Source organism: Stenella coeruleoalba (genome assembly GCF_951394435.1).
Source record: "Stenella coeruleoalba genome assembly, chromosome: 4".
NCBI lineage: Eukaryota > Metazoa > Chordata > Mammalia > Artiodactyla > Delphinidae > Stenella > Stenella coeruleoalba.
The window spans coordinates 63,968,171-63,982,450 of record NC_137149.1 but is presented as its reverse complement, the minus strand read 5'-3'; the positions used below and the strand labels follow the sequence as shown (position 1 = coordinate 63,982,450).

General features: G+C 40.2%; 2 protein-coding genes across 8 annotated transcripts in view; one reads left to right on the top strand and one right to left on the bottom strand.

Annotated features, from left to right (window-relative positions):
- PDS5A (PDS5 cohesin associated factor A) overlaps positions 1–14,280 on the top strand; it is a 128,497-nt gene that overhangs the window by 12,561 nt on the left and 101,656 nt on the right. The gene's annotated exons all lie outside the window — the stretch shown is intronic.
- LOC307185216 (SCAN domain-containing protein 3-like) overlaps positions 9,597–14,280 on the bottom strand; it is a 546,171-nt gene continuing 541,487 nt past the window's right edge. The window contains exon 2 of the mRNA XM_079919125.1: positions 9,597–10,733. Within this exon, the coding sequence (XP_079775251.1) occupies positions 9,624–10,196 (573 nt within the window). The 5' untranslated portion in view covers positions 10,197–10,733 and the 3' untranslated portion in view covers positions 9,597–9,623. The remainder of the gene's footprint in view (positions 10,734–14,280) is intronic.

The following is a 14,280-nucleotide window of genomic DNA, read 5'->3' as shown; positions in this document are numbered from 1 at the left end:
GAATTCAAGTAAACATTAATTGTAATTTGATGCCAAATTATTTTTTTTTCTAATTTTTATTTATTTTTGGCTGCATTGGGTCTTCATTGCTGCGTGCAGGCTTCAGTAGTTGCAGCATGCAGGTCAGGTGTTGAGGTGTGCGGAGTCAGGAGTTGTGGCTTGCGGGCTTTAGAGCACAGGTTCAGTAGTTGTGGCGCACAGCCTTAGTTGCTCTGCAGCACGTGGGATCTTCCCAGACCAGGGAAGGAACTGATGTCCCCTGTGTTGGCAGGCGGATTATTAACCACTGTACCACCAGGGAAGTCCCTCAAATTATTTCAATACTTGAAAATTAAGTTCAGTGACCATGTATTATTTACTGTAATTTCAAATGTTTGTTGAATTGAATAGCCTTCATCTAGCCACTATAAAATTAGTAGAGGTGAATTTCTCATCTGCAAAAAGAAAATCATTGAATAAAAGTGTTTAAGATTTATAAGGACTGAGTCAGTGTATATCAGGAGACTGCTTTGTTTCTGGCAGAAGTTTCAAAATGATTTTCTTCTTGAAGCATATACCTAAATAGCTTTGAAGAACGTGATAAAAAGCATCAGGCAGTAATAAAATGAAAATATTTTTAGATCTCTTGGAAATCATGTTATATAATCTTGTCTACTATATTCAGTTTTCATCCTTTTTTTAAAAATTTTATTTATTTTTCTCTGCGTTGGGTCTTCATTGCTGTGTGCAGGCTTTCTCTAGTTGCAGTGAGCAGGGGCTACTGATAGTTGCAGTGTGTGGGCTTCTCATTGCGGTGTCTTCTCTTGTTGCGGAGCACAGGCTCTAGAGCACAGGCTCAGTAGTTGTGGCATGTGGGCTTAGCTGCTCCACGGGATGTGGGATCTTCCCAGACCAGGAATCGAATCCATGTCCCCTGCATTGGCAGGTGGATTCTCAACCACTGTGCCACCATGGAAGTCCCCCAGAAAGCGTACTTTTAAGATCTAGTCTTTTGAAACCTATTAAGCTTTGTTTTTTTGGCCCAGTACATGGCCTATCCTGGCAGACATACCATGTATACCTGAAAAGAATGTATGTTTTGCTGTTGTTGAATGTAGTGTTCTATAGGGTCAAGTAATGTTCTTTAAGCCAGGAGATTGAGATCGTTATTCATCATCAAGTCTTTTCTAATTCTGAAAAGTTTTGATCTAGTTCTGTTGCTGAGAAAGAGTGATAAAGCCTCAAATTGTGATTGTGGAATTGTCTGTTTCTCCCTTTAAATCTGTCAGTTATTCTTTCATTTATTTTGAAATTCTATTGTTAGGCACGTGTGCATTTAGGATTGTTAGACATTACCAAGAGTTGACCCTTTTAGCATTATGAAATGTTCCTGATGTCTAAATTGCACCTTTTACAGTTTCTGTATGCATTATATGTTTTTATACCCTTTTGTTTTCAACTTATGTGTCTTTATATTTTAAATGCATCTGGCATATGGTTGGGTCATGCTTTAAAATTTTTTTTTTAATATTTAAATATTTAATCTATTTTGACAATCTTTGCCTTTAAATTGGAGTGTATAACTCACATTTAATATTATTGATGTGGTTGGATGATATATGTCTACCATTTTGTACTTTTCCTTTTTTTTTTCTTTTTTGCGGTACGCGGGCCTCTCACTGTTGTGGCTTCTTCCGTTGCAGAGCACAGGCTCTGGACGTGCAGGCCCAGCGGCCATGGCTCACGGGCCCAGCCACTCCGCGGCATGTGGGATCTTCCCAGACCGGGGCACGAACCCGTGTCCCCTGCATCGGCAGGCGGACTCTCAACCACTGCGCCACCAGGGAAGCCCTGTACTTTCCTTTTGTCTCATCTATTGTTGTTCCCCTCTTTTCCTGCCTTTTATCTTTTAAAAAATATATTTGTTGATTTATATTTTATTTGGCTGCATCCGGTCTTTTTTTTTTAATTTTTATTTATTTTTGACTGTGTTGGGTCTTTGTTGCTGTGTGCGGCTTTCTCTAGTTGCAGGGAGCAGGGGCTACTCTTGGTTGTGGTGCACAGGCTTCTCTTGTTGAGGAGCATGGGCTCTAGGCACGTGGGCTCAGTAGTTGTGGCTCTTGGGCTCTAGAGCACAGGCTCAGTAGTTGTGGCACACGGGCTTAGTTGCTCTGCGGCACGTGGGATCTTCCCAGACCAGGGATGGAATCCATGTCCCCTGCATTGGCAGGCAGATTCTTAACCACTGTGCCACCAGGGAAGCCCTGTGTCCAGTCTTAATTGTGGCACATGGGATTCTTCTGGTTGTGGCATGCAGAATCTTTTGTTGTGGGATGCAAGATCTTTTAGTTGTGGCATGTGGGATCTAGTTCCCTGACCAGGGGTCAAACCCAGGCCCCCTGCATTGGGAGTGCAGAATCTTAGGCACTGGACCACCGGGGAAGGAGCCCTGCCTTTTATCTTAATTTGCTATTTTTTAGAATTCCATTTTAATTATTTTTGATTTTATAGGTATATCTTTACACTCTGTGTGTGTGTATCTGTCTGGCTATGTCTGTCTGTCTGGTTGTGTTGTACAGGGATTGCAATACATATCCTTAACTGTTTATAGTCTTAGACTTTTATTTTTCTGCTACTTCATGTAAAATGTAAGAACCTTTCATTAGCATGGGTCCATTTATCACAGCCCCACCCTTTATGCTATACATGCATTATAAACCCCACATTAAACAGTTATATGTATTTTAAATAAATGCAAGGGAAGTAGTCTTTTATATTTATGCACTTATTACCATTTTTTGTGCTTTTTTTCATTTTTTCTCAAATGTTGGATTTTCCACCTGATGATATATCCCTTCAGCCTGAGAAACTTCCTTTTAGTGTTTCTTTTAGTGAAGATTTGCTGAGATAATTTCACTTAGTTTTCATTTGTCTGAAAATGTTTATTTAACCTTCATTTCTGAAGGATATTACATTTTGGATATAAAATTCTGGGTTGACAGTTTCAGTGCTTTAAAGATGCAATTCCACTGTCTTGTGTTCTCCAGTGCTTCAGATGAGAGGTCAGTGATAATATGTATTTTTGTTTCTTTGTATGTAATGTGAGATTTTTTTCTGGCTGCTTTTGAAAGGTGTCTCTTTTTCTTTGATGTACAGCAGTTTCATTGTGATGCCTTGAGGTTTGTGTTTCCCAAATACTTGTCTTGCTTTGGAATCACTGAGCTTCCTGGGTCTATAAATTTATGTCTTTCACCAAATTTGGGGAATTTTTGGTCATGATATCGTCAAGCTGTTTTTTCTTTTTTTTATTTCCTTCTCCCCCCTTTTTTCCTCTTTCCAGGTTCCACTTACACATATGTTAGATTTTATTTATATTGCCCTCAGATCACTGGGGCTCTTTTTTTAAAAATAATTAATTAATCTATTTATTTATTTATGGCTCCATTGGGTCTTCGTTGCTGCGCGTGGGCTTTCTCTAGTTGCGGTGAGTGGGGGCCACTCTTCGTAGCGGTGCACAGGCTTCTCATTGCGTTGGCTTCTCTTGTTGCAGAGCACGGGCTCTAGGCACGCAGGCTTCAGTAGTTGTGGCATGTGGGCTCAGTAGTTGTGGCTTGCGACCTGTAGAGCGCAGGCTTAGTAGTTGTGGCACACGGGCTTAGTTGCTCCGCGGCATGTGGGAACTTCCCGGACCAGGGATCGAACCCATGTCCCCTGCACTGGCAGGCGGATTCTTAACCAGTGTGCCATCAGGGAAGCCCTCTTTTTCTTTTTTCAGTCATTTCTCTTTGTGTTCTTCAAATTTGGTCATTCCTATTGATTTGTTCTTAAGTTTATAACTCTTCTATTATTTTCAATCACAGATACAGCCTGAAAAATGTAAAATCACAGGGACTTGGGAGATGATCTATATAGCATTAACTGTGTGTGTGTTTCCTCTTTTTAAAAATATATAAATTTTTACATATAGTAAAGTTCATAAACCTTAAGTATGACATTTTATTAATTTTTACATATGTATATGCATATTGCCATTATCCAGATCAAGATGGCACTGCAGTAGTCTGCCTTATGTTCCCTTCCCCAGAGATAGAGACCCTTCTGATCTTTATCAACTTAGATTAGTCTTGCCATCAAAAAAATGAAATCATGCAGTATGTACTCTTTTATGTCTGACTCTTTTCCTAAATGTTGTGTCTGAGATTCATCCATGTTGTTATGGGTTGTAGTGGTTTTCATTGTATGAGTACACCAAAATTTATTTATCCATACTGTTATTGATAGGTATTTGGGCTAGTAGTTTTTTGCTTTTATGAAAAAAACTTCTATGAATAATGTACGTGGTTTTTGGTAGTGGTAAGGATTCATTTATCTTGGGTATATACCTGGGATTGGTGGATTTTTTTCTGTGAAGGGTCAGTAAAAATTTATTTTGTGGGTCAAGAGAATACTGTATAAGTACTTACATAGTAAGAACTTATATTTTTTTTTAACAAAATTCAAAACATAGTGATTCAGTACTTTTTTTTTTTTTGTAACACAGGTCTGCTAATGAGAAAAATGGAATTCTTTGGAGGGGAAGGTGTGGAACTAACATTTTACTTAATTGGGGCTCAAAGTTAGTGTTTTCTGTCACCAAAATTGATTTCAAATGTTTACCTATTGAGCATCCCTGGTGGCGCAGTGGTTGAGAGTCCGCCTGCTGATGCTAGGCGACACGGGTTCATGCCCCGGTCCGAGAAGATCCCACATGCTGCGGAGCAGCTGGGCCCGTGAGCCATGGCTGCTGAGCCTGCACGTCCGGAGCCTGTGCTCCGCAATGGGAGAGGCCACAACAGTGAGAGGCCCGTGTACAGCAAAAAAAAAAAAAAAAGTTTACCTATTAATGCAGATCTGTAGTGAAATGTGGTGTATTTCATTTGAAAATGTTTTTTCACACAGAGACTTCCAAATATTGATATCAGTTCATGAACATATGATTTTAATTGATCATATTCATTGCTTGGAAGGCATTTATAGAATTATTTTATATTTTTCTCTTGATAATTGCCTTTTAGCATGTCATTACATTGCATATTAATAGCCTCCAGTGGAAGGGTTAGGTGGAAGTTCCTCAACTGCAATTTGAAATGGACTTTGAAATGTGGAAATTTCCTGTGCATGTGTGTTGAGGTCCTAAAAATCCTGCTAGAATTGCAGTTTGAGCATGGAACTGGAAATCTCAGTTTTTATTATAATTTTTGGCAGCACAGGAAGAAGGAGCTTGACATTTCTTGTGATTCAGTGGATGTTAGTTATAGAAATATGTTAAATTTTCACATAGATGTGCTTAACAGCCCTTTGGTTACAACTTGAATTCATTGAGAAACAGCCCCACACCAGTAGCCAAAGCTACTTTCTGAAGCCGTTCAGTGTTTAAAAATACTAACAACAAATACTATCAATTAAGGGGTGTTGAGTCTACTGGAGTGATGTTTGCAGGAATCGCAAGAAAAACAAGAAGGAATTCTCTTTTTCCTATTCCTGCCTTCTAATCACCTTCCTGTCAAGTCTAGGCAATGCATTTTCCAGAATCCCAGTTTCAACATCAGAACAGAGTATAGAGGAGGTGGATTTGGAGTTGAGAGACACTGTGTAAATAATTAGCATACTATTCTGATATGTGAACTTCAGTAGAACAAGAAAACTTGGTTCATGTTTCCAACTAACAAGATACAGCTATCCTTCTTTTAAAAATGAGGATGTTCTCACCTCTTTCCAGATAGTCTCAGTAGTTATGCAATATCCAGTCCCTAGGTGACAAATACCCTATTCTGGGTGATGTTATTGGTTTTTTAGTTAAAACACTATTCCATCTGAATAGTCTAAGTCAAGGGTTAACTTAAATTTCATATTTTACACATGTAAAGGAAAATAAAATTGAAATAATTTGGCTGTTAGTCCTAAAAATCTTCACATTCAGTTTGACCCTTCTAAATCTTATTTTTGACTAGATGTTGATGTTTGTGTTTTCCCACACAGTATAATTGTTGTCAGAAGTATTAATGATACCGAATATCTTGAAAAAGTGCCCCATAACTGACAGAGGATTAATCTCCAAAATATACAAGCAGCTCATGCAGCTCAATATCAAAAAAACAAAAAACCCAATCCAAAAATGGGTGGAAGACCTAAATAGACATTTCTCCAAAGTAGACATACAGATTGCCAACAAACACACGAAAAGATGCTCAACATCACTAATCATTAGAGAAATGCAAATCAAAACCACAGTGAGGTATCACCTCACACTGGTCAGAATGGCCATCGTCAAAAAAATCTAGAAACAGTAAATGCTGGAGAGGGTGTGGAGAAAAGGGAACCCTCCTGCACTGTTGGTGGGAATGTAAATTGATACAGCTACTGTGGAGATCAGTATGGAGGTTCCTTAAAAAACTACAAATAGAACTACCATATGACCCAGCAATCCCACTACTGGGCATATACCCTGAGAAAACCATAATTCAAAAAGAGTCATGTACCACAGTGTTCATTGTAGCACTATTTACAATAGCCAGGACTTGGAAGCAATCTAAATGTACATCGACAGATGAATGGATGAAGAAGATATGGCACATATATACAATGGAATATTACTCAGCCATAAAAAGGAATGAAATTGAGTTATTTGTAATGAGGTGGGTGGACCTAGAGTCTGTCATACAGAGTGAAGTAAGTCAGAAAGAGAAAAACAAATACCGTATGCTAATGCACATATACGGAATCTACAAAAACAGTACCGATGAACCCGGTGCCAGGGCAGGAATGAAGACGCAGACATAGAGAACGGACTTGAGGACACAGCGGGGGAAGAGGAAGCTGGGACGAAGTGAGAGAGTAACATTGATATATGTACACTACCAAATGTAAAATGGATGGCTAGTGGGAAGCTGCTGCATAGCACAGGGAGATCAGCTTGATGCTTTGTGATGACCTAGAGGGGTGGGATAAGGAGGGTGAGGGAGGCTCAAGAGGGAGGGGATGTGGGGATATATGTATACTTACAGCTGATTCACTTTGTTGTACAGCAGAAACTAACACACCATTGTAAAGCAGTTATACTCCAATAAAGATATTTTTTTAAAAAGTGCCCCAATGTTGTTTCTGAGATGTTCTTCCAAGTCATTAAACACTTAATGCTGCAGGATTTGGTGCTAGTGCTTTTCTAGATATTGTCAGGCATTGTCAGCTCAGGGTTTTCAAACTGAAGTTTATACAAGCGCGAGCAACAGCACTTCTTACACTTACTTCCAGCTGTGACTTTTTCTAAGATCACTGATTTTTAAGACACATCTGAGTATCAGACATCTTAAAATTTGGGTGTTATAATTAATAAATATGGTAATTTAAATTTATCATGGACCCATGTATGCCAGACACTAGGCTGGGAACTTCATGTCTGTTATCTCAAAATATAATCTTTTAAGATTGTATTATTATCTTTGTTTTATAGACAAAGAAGGACTTATTTATTTATTCAAGTCACATATCCATTGAGAGGTAGAACAGAACTCACACACATGGTCTGAATAAATCCAGAATTTAATTTGTGTTCTTTTTGTGCTCTAAGGAGGAGATCAGTTTCAGAGATCAGGGTAGAATGAGTGTGTATGCTCATCAGTCCTTAGCATTGTTGTCTCAGTGGACTCAGCCAATAGGAACCACTGTGGATTGGAGATTGACAATCAAAAAATTACCAAAATCTGGGATGGCTGTAGGCGCAATACTATTAGAGTTTGACTGAAATGGCTACACTTGGGTGTAGGCAGACAGGGAGGTAAGTAAGGCAGGAGGGGCCTGTAGAATATGATTGAAGATTTAGAATTCATATTGAAGGCAATGAGTAGATTTAGTGAGAATAAAAAATGAAGGAGTTAGGGGTGGAATGTTCTAAAAGGATTTTAAACCACTGGACCACCAGGGAAGTCCCTAAAAAGGGAACTTTTTAAGAGGTAAAACACTTTGTAATGAGGTTCAAGATGTGACTCAAGTAGGATGAAGATGAAAAACATTGATGAGATAAATGAGTGAGAGATGCTTTCAGTAATTCTGAGACAACAGGTATGAACTATTTGAGGCAAATTGGGGCATGTAGTCACTCTGTGAATAAGGAAGTATAATGCTGGGATATTAATTGGGTCTTTGATCTAGAGTGAATTGTAAATTTAAATTCTTAGTCTGGGAATTCTGAATTGAGAATCTGAAGATTTACATCTAAATCCTGGATCCTCTTCTTACCAACAATGTAACCTATATAAAATCTTTTCTTTGAAGTTTTTTCCTCTGTTGAGAATGGGTATGTTAAGACTCTTTCCCTCCCTCCCCCATAGTCATAGTTAAGGGTTATAGACTACACACACTACAAGCTAATGTGTTTTTCCCCCCAGGCCTAGGCTTTAGTTTTGTGGTCTTACAATTCCTTGGGACTTTTTCACTTTGTAAAAGGCATGCATTTTGCCTTGCAAAAGATTGTCCTGTCTTTGAACCTTTGCGGTCTCCCTTAGTTTCTCTGGGTGACTCTTTTTTGCCCCTCTATGTTTGCTTAGAACTTACAGGAGGAAGAGAAGTCTATATGCTATAGATGTCAATGCCCAGTGGTTATATAGAAAAAGCCATGGATAGCTTACTTGGCTTACATTGTCTAGGGCGATTATGTGTCTTCCCTTTCAGTTATTCTCTTTCCTGATGTTGGAAGGTGGCTTGTAAATCACAGCTCTCTCAGTTGAACCTTTTTCATTGCCTTAAAGGGACCTTAACATTTAAAAGAATATTTTTTTGGAAAGATATGAGGCTTTTATCTCTCCAGTTCATTTTTTAAAATAAATTTATTTATTCATTTATTTTGGGCTGCGTTGGGTCTTCATTGCTGTGCGGGGGCTTTCTCTAGTTGCAGTGAGCGGGGACTACTCTTCGTTGAAGTGCATGGGCTTCTCATTGCGGTGGCTTCTCTTGTTGCGGAGCTCGGGCTCTAGGCCTGCGGGCTTCAGTAGTTGTGGCATGTAGGCTCAGTAGTTGTGGCTCACGGGCTTAGTTGCTCTGCGGCATGTGGGATCTTCCTGGACCAGGGATCGAACCAGTGTCTCCTGCACTGGCAGGTGGATTCTTAACCACTGTGCCATTAGGGAAGTCCTCTCTAGTTCATTTTTATTCATCTGTATTGTCTTGTTTTAAAAACATCCTTATTGAGAGGTAATTCGTATACCATGCAATTCACCGATTTAAAGTGTACAATTCACCTATTTAAAGTGTACAATCACTGGTTTTAGTATATTCACAGATACATGCAACCTGCAATGTGTGGCTTGCGGGATCTTAATTCCCCAACCAGGGATTGAACCCGCACCCTCAGCAGTGAGAGTGCGGAGTCCTAACCACTGGACCACCAGGGAATTCCCTAGAGCAGCGGTCCCCAACCGTTTTGGCACCAAGGACTGTGGAAGACGGTTTTTTCCACGGACGGTGAGGGAATTGTTTTGGGATGATTCAAGTGTATTACTTTCATTGTGCACTTTATTTCTATTATTATTACATTTTAATATATAATGAAATAATTATACAACTCCCCATAGTGCAGAATCAGTGGGAGGCCTGAGCTTGTTTTCCTGCAACTAGATGGTCACATCTGGGATGATGGGAGACAGTGACACCCAAAGTGTCTTGCTTATGCCCAGTCTACTCTGTAATCTCATTTTGGCTGCTGTCACTGCAGAAAACCCTGCTTCACAAAGATAGGATGTTGTAAATCGAAGCAGGCTTTTCAGTGCTTTTGTGGCAATCTCAGGATATTCCACCTTGACTTTAATCCAGAAGGTATAGAGATTTGAAGTTGTCTCAGACATATTTTTAAGGGCACCGTCATTTGCCATCTCAAGCAGTTGATCCTCTTCTCGCACGGACAAAGTCGATTCACCTGGCTTATTCACAAATGGGTCGCAGATCCATTCCTTCCCAGTTCGGGGGTCTTTTGTGCTTGGGAAGTAATGCTCAAACTCTTCTGAAAGCTGAGATAGGTGATGATGATGCACCAGCTGGGAGAAAGAAGGCCCTGGCTCAGTCTCTTTCAAAATCTCTGCTAATGTTTGAAACATGTCAAAAATCCCAATGTTCACTTGTCGCCCCCGTAATTCCAGTTTGGCTTTGAATGCAGCCACTTTATCTGCCGACTTGAACACAGTTGTCATTCTCCCCTGAAGTGACAGAGTTCATTGAGCAGGTTGAATATGTCACACAAGTAAGCAAGTTTTGCGACCCATTCTTTGTCACTGAAACGTGCTGCCACTGGTGACTGTTTTTCTAAAAGAAATCGCTGGAGTGGCTCTCTTAACTCAAAAACTCTGTCCAGTGATCTACCTTTAGAAAGCCATCTCACAGAGCTGCATGAACAGATGTGAGTTAAGGGCATGTACTTTAATGTGGTTGATAATTTTAATCACATCCTGTAAAATGTTGTTAAGTTCACGTGACATTTTTCGGCTAGCCAGCATTTCTCTATGGATGAGACAGCATGTAGACTCACATTCAGAAGCGATCTCTATGACCCGAGTAGTAAAACCAGAAAGCCGTCCAGTCATGGCAGCCACTCTGTCCATGCATATACTGACACAAAATGACCAGTTCAGTTTTCCTGATATGTAATCATTCAAAGACTTGAATAGTTCTGCAGCTGTGGTGTTGGTTGGCAACAAAAGTGCACATAACATATCCTCATGCACATCCTCCTGAAAAATATATATCACAAAAACAAGCATTGTTGCCTTGTTGTCAACATCAGTAGACTCAGCTTGGATTGCGTACCATGGTGATTCATTAATCCTCTCTAACAATGTGCCTCAGTATCCTCTGCTATTTCATCAATTTGTCTAGTTATGGTGCTAGCTGAAAGAGGAACATGTGCCACCTTTGAAACTGCAGCCTCTCCTAAAAGTTCTTGACAGATGTCCTTAGCAGCAGGCACGATCAACGCTTCACCGATAGTAAAGGGCTTCTTAGCTTTAGCAATGTGGTTAGCCACTAAGAATGATGCTCTCAGTGCAGACACATTTGATGAAGTGTTGGCCTTCAATAATTGCTCCTGTTCTTTGTGTTCACATTTTTTTTTCTTTTGAACAATTCCAAAGGCTTGTCTTTTGATGCAGGGTGCTTGGTCTCCATGTGGCAAAGCAGTTTTGAAGGTTTCATGGCTTCGTTGGGTAGCCAGTCGCCACATGTTATACAAAGTGGGCTTGGAGAATGTGAATCACCTGTTGCAGTGAACCCGTAATTTAAGTAGGACTCTTGGTATTTTCTTTTAAATGCAGCTTTCTTTTTGTTGGCAGTCTTAAAGTCTTCTGCTGTCTCATCATTGGGTCTTTCCCCCTTTTCCAAGAAGCTCTCCAGTGGTGTTTGTTTTTTACTCATTTTGGCTAGGATTAGCTTGTGGGCTTACCAGACTGACTGAGACAAGTGCACAGTGTGGGAAAGAGGCACGGACGGAAGTGGTAAATAAAATAATGGTGGGCCACGCGCAGACTAAAATAAGTGTCGGATTCTGACTTAAAGCCTGCCACCATATGCAGCTGTACAATTGAAGTACGTCCACTCACTTGCCACTGTAAAGCCTGCCACCAGATGCAGCTTAGCTGTCACTTGCCACTCACTGATAGGATTTTTTTTTTTAAGATTTTTTTGATGTGGACCATTTTTGAAGTCTTTTTTATTGCATTTATTACAGTATTGCTTCTGCTTTATGTTTTGATATTTTTGGCCGTGAGGCTTGTGGGGTCTTAGCTCCCCAACCAGGGATCAAACCCACACCCCCTGCATTGGAAGTTGAAGTCTCATGATGCTAATGATAATCTGTATTTGCAGCCACTCCCCAGCGCTAGCATCACTGCCTCAGCTCCACCTCAGATCATCAGGCATTAGATTCTCATAAGGAGCACACAACCTAGATCCCTCACGTGCGCGGTTCACAGTAGGGTTCGTGCTCCTATGACAATCTAATGCTGCTGCTGATCTGACAGGAGGCAGAGCTCAGGTGATAATGCGAGCGATGGGGAGCAGCTGTAAATACAGATGAAGTTTCGATCTTTCGCCCGCGGCTCACCTCCTGCTGTGTGGCCCGGTTCCTAATGGGGGTTGGGGATCCCTGCCCTAGAGCAATTTTATCTTCTCAAAAAGAAACCACCTGCCCTTTAGCTGTCATTCCCATATGCCCCTCCAGCCCTAAGCAATCACTAAATTGCTTTCTGTCTCTGCACATTTCCCTGATTTGGACATATCATATAATTGGAATTATATAACATGTTGGTCTTTCATGACTGGTTTCTTTAACTTAAGATAATGTTTTCAAGGTTCATCCATTTTGTAGCATCAGTACTTCATTCCTTTTTACAGCCAAATAATATTCCATTGTGTGGATGTATGAAATTTTGTTTATCCATTCATCAGTTGATGGACATTTGGGTTGATTCCACCTTTTGGCTATTAGGAATAATGCTGCTATAAATATTCATGTACAAGTTTTAGTGTAGACATTTTTACTTAATTGTTAGGTCATATGTAACTCATTTGAGGAACTGACAAACTTTTCCAAAGTGCACCATTTTATATTCTCATCAGTAGTGTATGAGGGTTCCAATTTCTTCACATCCTCATCAACACTTATAATTTTCTTATCTGTGTAATTTTTGATTCTAGCCAACCTAGTGGATGTGTAGTGGTGTTTTATTGTAGTTTTAATTGCGTTTTCCTGATAACTAATGATGTCAAGAATCTTTTCATGTGCTTATTAGCCATTTGTGTATCTTTTTTGGAGAAATATCTATTCAGATCTTTATTCCATTTTAAATTGGGTTATTTGTCTTCTTATTGAATTGTAAGTGTTTCATATATATAAATATTCTGGATATGAGTTCCTTATCAGTTATATGATTTGCAAGAATTTTCTTCTGTGGGTTGTCTTTTCACTTTCTTGGTGATGTCCTTTTTTTAAAAAATAAATTAATTCATTCATTTATTTATTTTTGGCTGTGTTGAGTCTTCATTGCTGCGTAGGCATTCTCTAGTTGCCGCAGGCGAGGCCTACTCTTCATTGTGGTGCACGGGCATCTCACTGCAGTGGCTTCGCTTTTTGTTGCAGAGCAAGGGCTCTAGGTACGCTGGCTTCAGTAGTGTGGCACGCAAGCTCAGTAGTTGTGGCTCACGGGCTCTAGGGTGCAGGCTCAGTAGTTGTGGTGCACGGGCTTAGTTGCTCCGTGGCATGTGGGATCTTCCCAGACCAGGGCTCGAACCCGTGTCCCCTGCATTGGCAGGCAGATTCCTAACCACTGCGCCACCAGGGAAGCCCGGTGATGTCCTTTGAAGTACAAACGTTTTTTATCTTGATGAAGTCCAATTTATCTATTTTGGTTTTTCTTTTTGTCACACTTTTGGTATCATATCTAAGAAACCATTGCCTAAATTAAGGTCACAAAGATATATGACTGTTTTCTTCTAAGAGTTTTACAGTGTTATCTCTTACATTTAGGTCCTTAATCTGTTTTGGTCAAATTGTTCAAAAATTTAAATTGGTCAAAATTTGTTTTGTGTATGGTTTGAAGTAAGGGTCCAAGTTAATTCTTTTTTTTTTATTTTTTTATTTTATAATTTTTTTTTTTTTTTTTTTGCGGTACGCGGGCCTCTCACTGTTGTGGCCTCTCCCGCTGCGGAGCACAGGCTCCGGACGCGCAGGCCCAGCGGCCATGGCTCACAGGCCCAGCCGCTCTGATGCATGTGGGATCCTCCCGGACCGGGGCACGAACCCGTGTCCCCTGCATCGGCAGGCGGACTCTCAACCACTGCGCCACCAGGGAAGCCCCAAGTTAATTCTTTTGCATGTGGATGTCTGGTTGTTCCAGCACCATTTATTGAAAAGGCTGTTCTTTCCCCATTGGATGGCTTTGGCACGTTTGTTGAAAATTAGTTGACCATTGCTGTATGCGTTTCTTTTTGGACTCTTAATTCTATTCCACTGGTTTGTAAGTCTGTCCTTGTGCCCAGTACCACACTTTCCCCCCCAAGTTTTATTGAGATATAATTGACATACAGCGTTGTATAAGTTTGAGATGTGCCAAATGGTTTACATATATTGTGAAATGATTACCATGGTAAGTTTAGTTAACATCCATCAACTTGTATAGATTTTTTAAATGTTTCTTTTCCTTGTGATGAGAGCTTTGTTTTCCCCAGTCCTGTGGAAGTCCTGCAGTCAAATCCCACTTGCACATTCCCTGGGGATTCCTAGTC